The 15662-nt window shown below is 43.4% G+C and overlaps 1 protein-coding gene and 1 long non-coding RNA gene across 19 annotated transcripts in view; one reads left to right on the forward strand and one right to left on the reverse strand.

Moving 5' to 3' along the window:
• PRP4K (pre-mRNA processing factor kinase PRP4K) overlaps positions 1-4213 on the reverse strand; it is a 40500-nt gene extending 36287 nt beyond the window's left edge. For 13 of the 16 annotated variants that reach the window (XR_012025618.1, XR_012025617.1, XR_012025615.1 and 10 more), the window contains exons 1-3: positions 4068-4211; positions 3448-3659; positions 447-979 (exon numbers count right to left, since the gene is read on the reverse strand). Coding sequence is in view for 2 of the 16 variants with exons in the window: in XM_072814251.1 (XP_072670352.1) it covers positions 447-583 (137 nt within the window). In the remaining 14 variants the exon portion in view is untranslated. Of the gene's footprint in view, positions 1-446; positions 980-3447; positions 3660-4067 lie in introns of all 16 variants that reach the window. The other 3 variants (XR_012025620.1, XM_072814252.1, XR_012025621.1) reach the window with 2 other exon arrangements.
• A 257-nt stretch (positions 4214-4470) lies between these two features.
• The window catches only part of LOC140626462 (uncharacterized), a 159655-nt gene continuing 148463 nt past the window's right edge, over positions 4471-15662 (forward strand). The window contains exons 1-3 of one of the 3 annotated variants that reach the window (XR_012025632.1): positions 4471-4621; positions 7212-7308; positions 12084-12252. This is a non-coding gene — a long non-coding RNA (uncharacterized lncRNA). The remainder of the gene's footprint in view (positions 4622-7211; positions 7309-12083; positions 12253-15662) is intronic. The other 2 variants (XR_012025631.1, XR_012025633.1) reach the window with 2 other exon arrangements.

The following is a 15662-nucleotide window of genomic DNA, read 5'->3' on the forward strand; positions in this document are numbered from 1 at the left end:
CCACGGGGCAAGGCTGGCCCCGGCTCCCCAGCTGCCCTTCTCCTCCCTGCAGCCAGGACGAGCACAGGGCCCCGCGCGCACAGCCTCGGGGCTCGCTCTCTGCAGCCGCCGCCGCCTGCAGCCCGGGAGCTCCGCTCGGCCCCGGGGGGGAGGGGGGGGCACGAAGGCGCGACCGCACAGTGGCGGCAGCCGCCTGGCGCCCGGGACCTGTAGAGGCCGCTCGCGCGTACGCCTCCCGGGGCAACGACGCGCGGCAGGCCGCGGCCGCCTCCGAGCCAACAGCCGCGGCCTCCGGGGCCCGCCCGCCCCACCGCGTACCGCGCGGGGAAACGCAAACTTTGCTTCTCGCCGCGAGGCCTCAACTTTCCCGCCCGCCCGCGCAGGTCCGCGCCGCTTCCCGCCCGGCGGCCCCGGCCTGCCGCCCCGCGCGCCCGCAGACTACTTACTCTGGCTGTTCCCGCAGCGACAGGGTCTCCGCGGCGGCCATCTTGAACTTCCTGACTCCTCGGCGGCGGCGGCGGCGGCTTCCCGGGCGGCGGAGGCTGGCGGAGGTGGAGGAAGAGGGAGCGGCGCCGTCGCGCATGTGCTAACCGCGGAGGGGACCGTGGAGCTCGGAGTCCGCTCTAAGAATCCGGATGGAGAAGTGCATCCGGGGACAGGGCGCACGAGCGCCGTGACGCAACTTCCGGGGCGGGGCCTGGGGCGAGGGGGCGTGGCGCGGGCGAGGGGCGTGGCTGCGCGCGGAGGGCCCCGCGGCACCTGCTAAGGGTTTAGGGGCGAGTGCCCCAGGTCTCCCCCGCGGCCCGGTGTCGGCGCCGGGAGGGGCGGCGGGAGGGGCGGCGGGAGGGGCGGGCTCGGGGCTCCGAGAACGGCCTTCGTCGTGCGGCCAAGTTGAGCGAATTCTCAAACCAGGGCAAACGGGGTGATCTCGCTCCTGGCACGCAGCGCGTGGGACGCTTCGTAAATGCCTTTTTACCGGCTGGTGGCAGGAAAAAGGAGAAAGAAAAATCCTTTTTAATGAAGGGGCATCAAGGAAAAGCCTGCGGCGAGACGTTTTGAGAATACTGCGAAGTTAGGACTGAGTCTACGACGCAAATGTTTTTTTAGACTGGGATTATGATGGATACATTTATTTGAAACTTTTCTATTTCCTTTCAGCCTTTGCTTAATTTAAAGGTAACCGATTCAGGAGTCGTTAGGTTTGCTGGTTCGGTGATATGTTTCGTCCCAAACACTACGTGATTTTCTTTTTCTATAATAATGAATTCTACGGTAATGGGGCCAAATATTTTTCTGAGAAAAGTTTTTGACTTTTACCACCACGCAGGTTTCTATATTCGTTTTCTTTCTCTCAAAAATACCTTTCTTTATTCTGTGGAACCCGAAATCAGGGTGACGATCGTTTTCCTTCCAGAAATCAGTTGAGTTTGGTTTAACCATAGAAATCTGACATCAACTGGGGGGGGCACTTGATGGGATGAGCACTGGGTATTATGCTATATGTTGGCAAACTGAACTCCAATAAAAGAAAGAAAGAAAAGAAAGAAGAGAGAAAGAAAAGAAAGAAGAAAGAAAAGAGAAAAAAAGAAAGAAGAGAGAAAGAAAAGAGAAAGAAAAAAGAAAAGAAAGAAAAAAGAAAAGAAAAGAAAAGAAAAGAAAAGAAAAAGGAGAGAGAAAGAAAGAAAGATCTGATAGCAGGGGAAAAAAAATCTGACCTCAGAATATCTGGGCTTGTTATACATGCATCTTGGCTTTCCGAGGCAAAGATTTGCAAATATTCTTACAGAATGAGTCTGCCATTGGCTTTATCCTAAACGTTTACAATGTGAAGCACTTTTCCTTCGTGGACTCTGTTAATACAGAGCACTAATCCTTGGATAATTACGGATTTTTGTAGATTCCCTCTCCTTCCCAACTCCGCTGCAGCACTTCTTCATGCGGTCCTTAATTATATTGTTTTCTTGGTGAAGGCTTTTTCTTTCTTCTTAACAATGAGATTCAGATATAATAAACTGGAAGACTTTTCTCATGGGATAAAGTTTTCAGAAATATGTTAAGGAAGGCTTATATCTTCAACCATGTCTCTGTTTAAGAGCTAATGGTGTGGGACGCCTGGGTGGCTCGGCAGTTGGGCACCTGCCTTTGGCTCAGGGCCTGATCCTGGAGACACAGGATTGAGTCCTGCGTCGGGCTCCCTGCATGGAGCCTGCTTCTCCCTCTGCCTGGGTCTCTGCCTCTCTCTCTGTGTGACTCTCATGAATAAACAAATAAAATCTTAAAAAAAAAAAAACAAAAACTAATGGTGTATTGGTTGGGACTTCAGAGTTCTGATTGTTTTCTGCCTTGGGATTTTCATCCCTATGTATCTTTTCAAAAATAGTATGAATTGAGTCATATTTATGGTTTATTATATTCTCTGCCCCACCCACCAAGAAGGCAAGACCATGTGTCATTGCATCCAGACTGGCTAAAGTGTCATTAAAATAACAAATTATTTAGGGGGATCCCTGGGTGGCTCAGCGGTTGACCACCTGCCTTCCGCCCAGGGCGTGACCCCGGGGTCCCGGGATTGAGTCCCTCATCGGGTTCCCTGCATGGAGCCTGCTTCTCCCTCTGCCTGTGTCTCTGCCTCTCTCTCTCTGTCTCATGAATGAATAAATAAAACCTTAGAAAAAAAACAAATTACTTAAAAATAAACTTTAAGATTAAAATGGACAAACACCGGAGCGCCCGGGTGGCTCATTGGTTGAGCGTCTGCCTTTAGCTCAGGGCGTGACCCCAGGGTCCCAGGATCGAGTCCCATGTCAGGCTCCCTGCATGGAGCCTGCTTCTCCCTCTCCCTGTGTCTCTGCCTCTCTCTCTCCGTCTCATGAATAAATAAATAAAATCTTAAAAAAAATAACATTATTTAAAAATAAATTTTAAGATTAAAATGGACAAACACTGGAGCGCCCAGGTGGCTCATTGGTTGAGTGTCTGCCTTCAGCTCACGGCGTGACCCCAGTGTCCCAGGATCGAGTCCCATGTCAGGCTCCCCTGCTTCTCCCTCTGCCTCTCTCTCTCTCTTTGTGTCTCTCATGAGTAAATAAAATAAAAAAATAAAATAAAATGGACAAACACAGACATAGTGTAGGTATGTGCAAACCCGTAGCATTTATTCTTGGAAATAAGAGCAAAACTGCAAGAGATCTCCTCTTGGATATAAAGTCTTGGAAATAAGAGCAAACCTGCAAGAGATCTCCTCTTGGATATAAAGAAGAATATCCGTTAAGGCGAAGGAAGTCTGGCACACCTGGCAACAGCAGGTAAAAGGTAACATACTTAGGAGGACTCAGTTCCGACGGACGTGCCAAGCCCGGGTACGGGAGGAAACCTAACCCCCACGCCTGCGCGCGTTCCCACCCTGCTGCTTCCCCCAGGATCGTCGTTTGTCTAGACTCTACTTACAGAGCAGCCCCCTGCACAGCTCGTGGATGCTTAAACGGGTTTTGAGTCCAAGATCCTGGAAAGAGCTCCGGATGGGCATCCACACGCATCTTGGTTTCCCGGGTCCAAAGGCTGTAGTCTCTTCCTTACCACTGAGGACTGGAGAGCTTACAGGCAAGTCTCAGCTTCCTCTACCATAGTGTTACCTCCTTTGTCCCCTCTGCTCTAGGATTCTAAAAAAAAAAAAAAAAAAAAAAAAAAAAAAAAAAAAAAAAAAAAAAATTAAAGATTTTTGTTTATTCATCAGCGACACAGAGAGACAGAGACACAGGCAGAGGGAGAAGCAGGCTCCCTGCAGGGATCCCAGGACCCCGGGGTCACGCCTGGGCCCAAGGCTGGCGCTAACCACTGAGCCACCCGGTGGAGGGGGGGCGGGGCCCGATTCTGAACAATTTAGCTGAATCCTTTACGCGTTTCCGACCAGTTGGTGTCCCTTGCACGGTTCCCGCCCCACCGGCCGCGCCAGGCGGACCTGTCGGGGATTCACCCAAAACTGTCGGTAGTTTTTTCTTTTTTTTTTTTTTTTTTGCAAGAGCGGGGTTTGGTTTGGGCGGCGTTGAACGAGGGCAAGCACCGCTGACCGCCGGATAGTCCGGCGGACGTTCACTCCGGGACCCACGGAAGCCCCAGTTCGGCCTCGTAGCTCTCCGCACCCGAGCCCGGCCGGGCCCGCCAGGCGCCCCCGCACTCCCCGCCGGAAGGCCCCGGAGGCTCGGCCCCCGCGAGCATGCGCGTCCCGGCCCACCGCACCGCCGTCCGCCCGCGCGCCCAGGGCGGCGTGTGCCTGCGTGCGTGCGTCCGTGCGTGCGTGCGTGCGTGCGTGGAAGGGGTGGGCGTGCCCCAGGCTCCCCGCTGTCCCCGCCCTGTGGCGGCGCAGCCCGGCTCGGAGCCGCTGTTCTCCGCCCCGCCAGCCTCGCGGCTCCGGCCGCCTTCCCAGCCCAGCGGTTCTCCGGGCGCGGCGCCGGCCCCCGCGAGCGAGTAGGGCCGCGGTCGGGGCCGGGGCCGGGGCCGGGGGGGTGGGCGGCGGCTGGTCCTCGTGGCCGCCCGAGGCCGGAGCCAGAAGACGCGGACGCGCCCGCGGCGGAGAGCCTGGGACCGCGGCGCCTGCAGCCCCGCCGCCGGGACACCGCGGCCGGTCCGGGCCCGAAGGCGGGCGGCGGGGGCGGCGGGCGTCTTCGACCTCCTCTCGTCTCCCTCTTCCTCTCCTCTTCCTCCTTCTCTCCTCTTCTTCCTTTCCTCTTCCTCTGCTCTTCCTCTCCACTTCCTCTCCCTTTACTCTTCCTCTCTTCCTCATCTCTTCCTTCTCCTCTCCTCTTCCTCTCCACTTCTGTCCTCTTCCTCTCCTCTCCCTCTTCTCTTCCCCTGCTCTCCCTCTTCCTCTCCTCTTCCTCATCCCTTCTTCCTCCTCCTCCTCTCCTCTTCTTCCTTTCCTCTTCCTCTGCTCTTCCTCTCCTCTTATCTTCCTCTTCCTCTCCACTTCCTCTCCTCTTCCTCTGCTCTTCCTCTCTTCCTTATCTCTTCCTTCTCCTCTTCCTCTCCTTTCCTCTTCCTCTGCTCTTTCTCTCTTCTTTTATCTTCCTCTTCCTCTCCACTTCTGTCCTCTTCCTCTCTTCTCTCTTCCTCTCGTCTTCCTTTCCTCTTTTCCTCCTCTTTATTCTCTCCTTTCTTTCTCTTCTCTTTCCTTCTTTCTTTTTCTTTTCTTTCCACTCTCTCTTCTTTCCTCTCCTTCCTTCTCTTTCTCTTCTTTCCTCTCTTTCCTTTTTCTCTTTTCTTTCCTCTTTCTTTTTCTTTCCCTCTTTCCCTCCTTCCTTCTTTCATCTTTACTTCCTTTTAAGTGTTACTACTTCCGTGCAAGATCCACACTCCAGGGACAGTTGGAAAGTGCTTTTGAATTACGTTCCTCCGGTGGAAAAGACAGTTACATCTGGGCCATGGAAGCTACCGGGTCTCAATCCAATAAGCTCTTAATTGGCTAATTTTAACGAAGTTTTTGCAGACAAGAGTATTGTGAAATCCATGGAGAGTTCTCAGGGGTCAGAAGAATGTAGATCGCCTTTTAGATGAAACTCAGGTTCTTTTTTTTTTTTTTTTTAATTTTAATTTTTTTTTAATTTATTTATGATAGTCACAGAGAGAGAGAGAGAGGCAGAGACATAGGCAGAGGGAGAAGCAGGCTCCATGCACCAGGAGCCCGATGTGGGATTCGATCCCGGGTCTCCAGGATCGCGCCCTGGGCCAAAGGCAGGCGCCAAACCGCTGCGCCACCCAGGGATCCCGAAACTCAGGTTCTTTATGCAGTTTAGATCTGGACCCCGAATCCATAGCTGGGAAGACCCTGGAGGCTGAATTTTCTATTACGGGACAAAAGGTTTTTGCTTTAGTTCCACGAGATTTAGTTTTTTTTGTTGTTGTTGTTGTTTCGGAAACAGAGTTCTGATGCATTCATGAAAATCTGCAACATATAAAAAGCAAAACAAAACCACGCAGAATTCTATTGTCCAAGCTGAACCAGCATTCACTTATTGGCTTTTGACCTATTTTCATATGAAATATTCAGTTTTCTTATGCTTACAAGTAGGATGGGACGGTTGGCTTTTTCACGTAACACATGCATCTACTTTACATGATCCTAGTTTCAAGAAACACTTAGAACTATGTGATGTCCATTTTTTATCGTTCGTGGATATCTATGTCTTTTGCACCATTGCATAGGACTGTCATGAAGCGATGTTTAGTGTTCAGAACATGACCGTTCAAGGGGGTAGACCTGGGCTTCACCAGTCGGCCACTTCAAGCAACTTAACCTCTCCGAACCTCATTTTAACTTCAGTAACACGAGAGTAATAGTTGCATCACAAAGGGTTGTGATAGGGGATCCCTGGGTGGCTCGGAGGTTTAGTGCCTGCCTTTGACCCAGGGCACAGTCCTGGAATCCCAGGATCGAGTCCGGTGTTGGACTCCCGGCATGGAGTCTGCTTCTCCCTCCTCCTGTCTCTTTCTCTATGTCTATCATAAATAAGTAAATAAATTAAAAAAAAAAAGGGTTGTGATAAGAATTAATTGAAATGGTGGATCACATATTAGCGAATACTAGCTATTTCTACATGTAAAGTTTTTTTTATATATATTTATTTATTCACGAGAGACGGAGAGAGGCAGGCTCCCTGCAGGGAGCCCAGTGCGGAACTCGATTCCAGGACGCCGGGATCACACCCTGAGCCAAAGGCAGATGCTCAACCTCTGAGCCATCCAGGCATCCCTCTACATGTAAAGTTTTTTTCATTTTTTAAAATTTCTTTTGTTCTTTTTTTTTTTTTTTTGTAACATGCGTGGTTTATTTCCAGATTTTGTATATGGCTAAATGCTATCACCACGCTGGGTGTAAGGGGTTTTATACACAGCCTTTTATACATTTCACTACATAAGTTAACCATAAAAACATAAATGTAGAAATACTTTTTTGCAATGAAAAATTGTATTTGTCTATAATTTACCTATAATTACGATTCACATGTTATAGTAGGGCCTATTCTTTCTCATTTTTTGTACATCATATGTTATTTTTAGGAATTGCATTATAAACAAAGGGCTCAGTGTGGAGAGAGAGCAGTGGTTAAGGAATAGGAAAAAAGCTGGAAAGGGAGGTAGTAGAATTTAGATTTCATTTCAAATTTACAGAATAAGTTCAGGGTTGAGGAATGACCTGATTTAATTTGTTTTGGAAGGTCCACTTGGCTGCTGTATGGAGATAGATAGCAGGGCACCAGGAAAGGAAAGATGGAATCCAGTCAGGAGTGTCAGGAGTGTAATTCCGTAATCCTGGTGAGTGATGGTGGTAGTTTCAACCAGGGGGGAAATGGAAAAACTGGCTGGATTCTGGATATATTTTTGAAAGGACCGGTTATAGAATTGATTGATTCATTGCATGGAGGGTGCAAGAGCCCATGACTTAAAGGTTTGTGGCCCGAGCAATTGGATGGATGCAGTTGCTGTTTACAAAGATAGAGACCGAAGGAGGAGCAGATCTTGGAGGGGGGGTGGGGAGAGGGAATGAAGAACTGTTTCAGTCAGATACGGCTTTGGAGTCTGTTGCTGTCTAATTGAAAGCGGGATCTTTTTTTCAAGATTTTATTTATTCATGAGAGACAGAGAGAGAGGCAGAGACACAGGCAGAGGGAGAAGCAGGCTCCCTGCAAGGAGCCCGATGAGGGACTAGATCCTGGATTCCGGGGATCAAACCCCCAGCTGGAGTCAGATGCTCAGCCACTGAGCCAGCCACTCAGGCGTCCTGAAAGTCCTGAAAGCAGGGTCTTAAAGACTTCAGTTATAGTTGTTTCTCCTTTCACTTCTGCATGAGATACATTCCTGTTTACAGACCTTTTCCATTTTGTTTTTTTTTTTTATTTTTATTTTTTTTTATTTTTTTTTCCTTTTCCATTTTGATTGACACTTTCATTTTTATAAAATGTCCCTCTAGTAACTTTTAAGAAGTGTTTACTTTGTTTTATACAGTAATTTCAGCCGACTAGTGGTTGCTGCTTGCGTGACATCATTGCTGTAGTGTCTCCTGTAGACAGCACACAGTTGGATCTTGTTTTTTTAGTCTAGTCTAATGATCTCTGCCTTTCGATTAGAATGCTTAATTCATTTGCATTCAATGGTATTGGTACAGTTGGATTATGTCTCCTTATTACTTTGTTCCTTTTATGTCTAATGTGTTTTTTATTCCTCTCTCCCTCTTTTACTGCTTTATTTTGCAGCAGGTGAATATTTCCTAATGAAGCAGTTTATTTAATGATTTTTGTTTACCTTTTATCCTTTTTTAAAAAAATTGAAGTATAATTAACATACAATATTATATTTGTTTCAGATGTATTATATAATGATTCAGCAATTCTCTACTCAGTGTTCATCATGATAAGTGTACTCTTAATTCCCTTGATCTATTTTACCTATCCATCCACTTCCCTTCTGACAAACACCAGTTTTTCTCTGTATTTAAGAGTCTTATTTTTTGTCTCTTTTTTGTTTTTGTTTCTTTAATTTCTCATATGAATGAAATCATATATTTGTCTTTGTCTGCCTGACTTACTTCACTTAGCATTATACCCTCTACATCAATTCCTGTTGTTGCAAATGGCAAGATCTCATCCTTTTATGTGGCTGAATAATATTCCATTGTATATATGTACCACATCATCTTTATCTATTCATCTATGGAGGGACACTTGTGTTGCTTCCGTATCTTGGCTATTGTAAATGATGCTGCAATAAATATAGGGGTGCATATATATATATATATATATATATATATATATATATATATATATATTTTAGATGTATTTATTTTAGATAGAGAAAGAGAAAGCATGCTTGTGGGGAGGGGCTGAGGGAGAGAATCTTCAGGCAGACTCTCCATTGAGCATGGAGCCCAGTGCCATGCTTGATCTCACCACCCATGAGATTATGACCTGAGCTGAAACCAGGAGTTAGACACTTAACCAACTGAGCCACCTAGGCCCTCCTGCATATATCTTTCTTAATTAGTGTTTCAATTTTCTTTGGATAAATACTCAGTAGTGGAATTACTGGACCATTCTATTTGTAATTTTTAATCTTTTTTTTAACTCTGTTTTTGTAATTTTTAATCTTAAGAGGAACTTCTATAATATTTTCTACAGTGGCTACAATAATATACATTCTCACCAGCAGGGTACAAAGGTTTCTTTTTCTCCACATCCTTGTCAACACTTGTTACTTCTTATCTCTTCAATTCTAATAGGTGTAAGAAGGAAGAAGGTATCTCATTGTGGTTTTAATTTGCTTTTTCCAGGTGATTAGTAATATTGAGTATCTTTTTATATGTCTATTGGCCATTTGTGTGTCTTTTGGGGGAAAAATTTCTATTCAGGTGCTCTGCCCATTTTTAATCAGATTATCGTGTGTGTGTGTGTGTGTGTGTGTGTGTTGAGTTGTATGAGTTCTTTATCTATTTTGGACATTAACTCCTTATCAGACATACCACTTGTAGTATCTTCTATTCATAAGGATGCCTTGTCATTGTTGATGGTTTTCTTTGCTGTGCAAAAGCTGCTTCTTTTTTTTTTTTTTAAAGATTTTATTTATTTATTCATGAGAGACGGGAGATGGGGGAGAGGCAGAGACAGAGGCAGAGGGAGAAGCAGGCTCCACACAGGGAACCCGACGTGGGATTCAATCCCAGGTCCCCAGGACCATGCCCTGGGCTGACGGCGGTGCTAAACCACTGAGCCACCCGGGCTGCCCAAAAGCTGCTTCTTTTGGTATAGTCTCAATAGTTTAATTTTGCTTTTATTTTTGTTGCCTAAAGAGACATATTTAGCAAAATTTTGTGATGGCTGATGTCAAAGAAATTACTGCCTATGTTTTCTTCTGGGAGTTTTATGGCTTTATGGTTTCATATATCACATTTAGGTCTTTAATCCATTTTGAGTTTATTTTTGTGTATGGTATAAGATAGTGGTCCAGTTTCATTCTTTTGCATGTCCAGTTTTTCCAGCACCATTTGTTACAGAGACTGTCTTTTCTCCATTGCTTATTTTTGTCTCCATTGTCATAGATTAATTACCATATAGGCATGAGTTTATTTCTGGGCTATTTTGTTTTATTGATCTATGTGTATCTATTTTTGTGGTGGTACCATACTGTAGTGATTCCTATAACTTGAAATCTGGAATTATGATCCCTCCAGCTTTGTTCTTCTTTCTCAAGGTTGCTCTGGCTATTTGGGATCATTTGTGTTTCCGCACAAGTGTTAATATTATTTGTTATAGTTCTGTGAAAAATGCTGTTGGTATTTGATGGGGATTGCATTGAATCTATAGATTGCTTTGGGTAGTATAGACATTTTAACAATATTGCTTCTTACAATCCATGAGCATGGAATACATTTCTTTTGTGTCATTTTTAATTTCTTTTTTTTTTTTTTAAGATTTTATTTACTTATTCATGAGAGATACAGAGAGAGAGACAGGCAAAGAGAGAAGCAGGTTCCACACAGGGAGCCTGATGTGGGACTTGATCCCGGGTCTCCAGGATCAGGCTCTGGGCTGAGGGTGACACTAAACTGCTGAACCACCCGGGCTGCCCACATTTTTTATTTCTTTCATCAATGTTTTTTGGTTTTCAGAGTACAAGTCTTTCATCTCCTTGGTTAATTTTATTCATAGGTATTCATCATTTTTTTTAAAGTGGTTTTTTTTGGGGGGGGTGTGTTTTTTTTTTCTTTTAGTGGTTGCTCTAGGGCTTACCATAAACATCTTAATTTACTAGACTCAGTTTTATATTTACACTGACTTAATTCTGATGAAATTAAAAACCTCACTACAATGTAGTTTTAATCTATTTCTCTGTTTTTTATGGTATAATTGTTATCATATATACACATGTTACAAACCCTATAGTACATTGTAAAAATGATTATCTCTCTTAAAGAAGCTGAAAGAGAGCATATACATATTTATAGCTTTTGTTATATTGATCATGACTTCTTTTTTTAAAGATTTTATTTTTAGGTAATCTTAACACTCAACATGGGACTTGAACTTAGAGCCCCAAGAATGAGAATCACATGCTCTACCAACTGAGCTAGCCAGACACCCCTGACCTTGACCTTTTTATTTATGATTTTTGGTTCTCTTCCTATGGGTTCATGTTACCATGTGGAGTAATTTCTTTAGCCTAGTACAGCTTTGCACCTACTCACCTTGTTTAGCAAATATGTTGTGTTTCCATGTATCATAGGCTCAATAGTACATTATGATTTAATTTTTCATTAAATTCATTTCATTTGTTCATTAAACTTCATTTCATTAAAATATTTTAAATTTAATGAATCTGCTTGGAATTTAAAATACTTTGTATTAAAAAACTTGTTTTTTAATTGCAGCAATTTGTGAAATAGACATCTGCATGCACTATATGGTATGTTGTTCAATAGGCCATGTTCTTTGGCCTTGCTTTTAAGTAGGTAAATGGATAAACACATGGTGGTACATCTATCCAATGGAATACTATTCAGTGATAGAAAGAAATGAGGTATCAAGCCATGGAAAGACATGGAGGAATCTTAAGTGTACATTGCTAAGTGAAAGAAATCTTAGGGGTATCAGGGTGGCTCAGTGGTTGAGCATCTGCCTTTGCCTTAGGTCATGATCCTGGGCTCCTGGGATCAAGTCCCACATCAGCATCCCCACCCTGCCCCGCCCAGGGGGAACCTGCTTCTTCCTCTGCCTATGTCTCTGACTCTCATGAATAAATAAATAAAACCTTTAAAACAAGAAAGAAATCTTAGTATCTGAAAGAAGTCATAGCATAGTATGATATTATAATGATGGATACAGGTCATTAAACATTTGTCCATACCTATAGAATGTACATCACTGAGAGTGAAGCCTAATGTAAACTGTGGACTTTAGTTAATAATAATTCATCACGATTGGCTCATTAATTGTAAAGAAGACTATATCACACCAATGGAAGATGTTAATAACAGGAAACTGAGGGGGGGGGGACAGTACAGTAGTCCCCCCCCCCCTTCATGGTTTCACTTTCTTCAGTTTCAGTTACCCATGGTCAACTGTGGTTCAGAAACAGATGATCCTCCTTCTGATGTACCTTCAGAAGGTTAGTAGTAGCCTAGCACTATGTCACAATGCCTACATCATTCACCTCACTTCATCACATCACATGGATATTTTATCATTAAACATCATCACAGCAAGAAGGGTGAGTATAGTACAATAAGACGTTTTGAGAGAGAGAGACCACATTCACATAAGTTTTATTGCAGTGTATTATACTTGTTCTATTTATTAATTATTGTTAATTTCTTGTCTAATTTATGAATTAAGTTTTATCACAAGTATGTATGTATAGGGAAAAACATAGAAAGTATGTATAGGGTTCAGTTTACTATCTGAGGTTACAGGCATCCACTGTTGGTCTTGGAACCTATTCTTTGCAGGTAAGGAAGGACTACTGTATATGGTGATACTGTTTTTCTGTAATCTTTAAATGCTACAGAAATCTATAAAAAAGAACTCTTAGTAAATTTGTGAGGTAGAACTCTGTAGGCTATAAGTGTATCATTGTGTTAGTAGGTGGAGTCACAGGTAACTAAATGTCATTTCATCAACATTATTCCCTCCACATTCATAATAAATATTTTTAAATGATTTTATTTATTTATTTGAGAGAGAAAGAAAGAGTACAAGAGAGAGCCTGTGAGCAGGGCAGGGGCAGAGAAGGAGAGAATCTAAGGCTGAGTGCAGAACACAGTGGACGAGGGGCTCAATCTCATGACCCTGAGATCATGACCTGAGCTAAAATCAAGAGTTAGACACTTAAGCGACTGGACCACCCAAGCACCTCACACAATAGATTATTTTTAAAATTTTATGCCTGTAGTAAAGATTTAATATCAGCCCTTTTGTATTTTGATTATATCTCAATAAAACTGTGAGGAAAAAAAGATTTGACACCAGTCTTTTTTTTTAATAATAAATTTATTTTTTATTGGTGTTCAATTTACCAACATACAGAATAACACCCAGTGCTCATCCCATCAAGTGCCCCCTTCAGTGCCCATCACCCATTCACCCCCACCCCCCACCCTCCTCCCCTTCCACCACCCCTAGTTCATTTCCCAGAGTTAGGAGTCTTTATGTTCTGTCTCCCTTTCTGGTATTTCCCACACATTTCTTCTCCCTTCCCTCATATTCCCTTTCACTATTACTTATATTCCCCAAATGAATGAGAACATACAATGTTTATCCTTCTCGGATTGACTTACTTCACTCAGCATAATACCCTCCAGTTCCATCCACGTTGAAGCAAATGACACCCGTCTTTTAAAATGCCTTTTCATGCATTCATTTCTCTAGGGTTTTTTTTTTTTTCTATTTGTAGGTCTGTGTTGTTAAATTAATGAATTCAAATGTAAAATTTAGTAAATTTCATGTGATTCTGACGTTATCAGAGGAAAGCATAATGCCCAATCCTTTTGCTTCCCTAGCGGAAGACTTTGAATCTCATGTTGCAACTGGTAGAAATGCTTTCATTAGTTATATAAAGTACAAGCTTTGCCAGTGTATCAGCAGCACAAAGAAAAGCCTCAAGAACCAACCACATTTTGATTTTCTTTTAAAGGATAGGTGGCATTACAGTTTTCAACTAGAAATAAATTTTGAAACTGATGAAATATCAACAATTTTAGAGTATAAATTAGTCAGAAAACAAAGAAAATTCAAAAAAGATGCCTTTTCTGTTACCAACATAGAATACACCCAAACCCAAATTCTGTGTGTGGTCAAAACAACAGACCTCATGTACCCCCCACACATAAAGCAAGCACACTGTTTGAAGAAGCTGGACAATTTCTGCTAATGGGCTTTTCTCTCTTGTGGCTAATATCCTCTGAGTTAAAACCAGGTAGAAAAGATGCGAGGGGGGTGGGGGCGGCAGCCCCTGGTGGCTCAGTGGTTTAGCGCTGCCTTCAGCCTGGGGTGTGATCCCGGAGACCTGGGATCGAGTCCCATGTCAGGCTCCCTGCATGGAGCCTGCTTCTCCCTCTGCCTGCTTCTCTCTCTCTCTCTAATAAATTAATAAAAAATCTTTTAAAAAAAGAAAAGAAAGAGAAAAGATAGGGGATCCCTGGGTGGCTCAGCGGTTGAGTGCCTGCCTTTGGCCCAGGGTGTGATCCTGGAGACCCAGGATTGAGTCCCACATTGGGCTCCCTGCATGAAGCCTGCTTCTCCCTCTGCCTGTGTCTGTCTGTCTGTCTCTCATGAATAAATAAATAAATAATCTTAAAAACAAGGATAAAAGACCCAGTCTGAGTGCTTTACAACTGTCGGTTTATGATGAATTTCTAGTGTACAATCTCAGAACCTTGATTTAATTAAATGTCCAAAGTAGTTTCAAAACAACTGATAAAAGGCAGAAAAGGAAGAAATGACAAGAGTTCACCTGTTAAAATGTTACGGTGAAAGAAGCCTTCTATGTAGCCTGATATCTTAGACTGAAGTCGTACTTACCCTGGAAATGTCAAAAGAGACATTTTGGATTTGCATGTTTCTACTGCAGTTGAGAAATGACTGAATAGAACTCAAAGGGAAGACACTTAAAATTTCACAGGCTAGTAAGAGTGCTTGTATGGAAAAAGTTTTCTTCACTCAAAATGATTGGGGAAGGGGTGCATAGGAATTAGTCACCAAGAAAAGGGATCAGTCATTGTATTTTTTAATGTGTAGAATGTTTAGCTTTCTGTGAAGCTTAACATGTAACCTCAGGAGACTTGTCATTATGATAACTTGTTTAAGTCTGCACATAACTTTACTGGTAAGTTTAGAACCTTTTTTGTTGCTGTTCTTATTCATTCATCTTCTATGATGTTCAGCAAATTGTATTTTAGACACGAACAGTCAGGGCACCTGTATTTCTTAGTGCAACTTGCAGTTTCCATCATTTCAGGGAGTTTGATACAATTGGGTATGATCAAAGTGCGTGGGAGTAGAAAATGACTTTCTAGTGTATATATTACATTGTCTTAAACTGTGCTTGAATATATATATCCCTAATTTTGTAGAGTTAAAGACATATCTTAATAGAGTTACAGTGTGTTTGCTGTGAGTAAATACTGGTGAAGAATACAAGAATTGCTTGTATGGTTTGGGGCTACTGCTTTGATTTGTACTAAGGTGCTAGCAGTTTTACCACTTTCAATTTCGTACCATCAGTACAATGTCAGCACAGCCGGAAGTCCAGCAGCATCTTGGTGTTACAAGTATCCTCAGATCTTTGAAAGTTTGCATTACGCCACCTGGCATTTATGAAATACTCTTTCCTCACTAATTGAAAGAAAGCCATAGAGGATTTCCACTTTTACCTAAAGCAAAAATAGTGTTTAGCATTTGTTTTACAGCAAGCAGTTATAGAGGCTGTGCACCCCAAGTAGAGAGGATGGCGCTGCTGAGCTCTTTCCCTAGAAACTATACTCAGCATCTCGGTGTGGAGCCACTACAGCTTTGAATTGTGTCCTTTGCATCCGTGATTTATCTCAATTTATTTTGTGCATCCATTAGCAAGACATGTTGTAAGGTATCAGAAAAGCCTAAGAGGATTTTATTGGGTCTGGG

Source organism: Canis lupus, chromosome 37, assembly GCF_048164855.1.
Source record: "Canis lupus baileyi chromosome 37, mCanLup2.hap1, whole genome shotgun sequence".
In the NCBI taxonomy this organism is placed as follows: domain Eukaryota; kingdom Metazoa; phylum Chordata; class Mammalia; order Carnivora; family Canidae; genus Canis; species Canis lupus.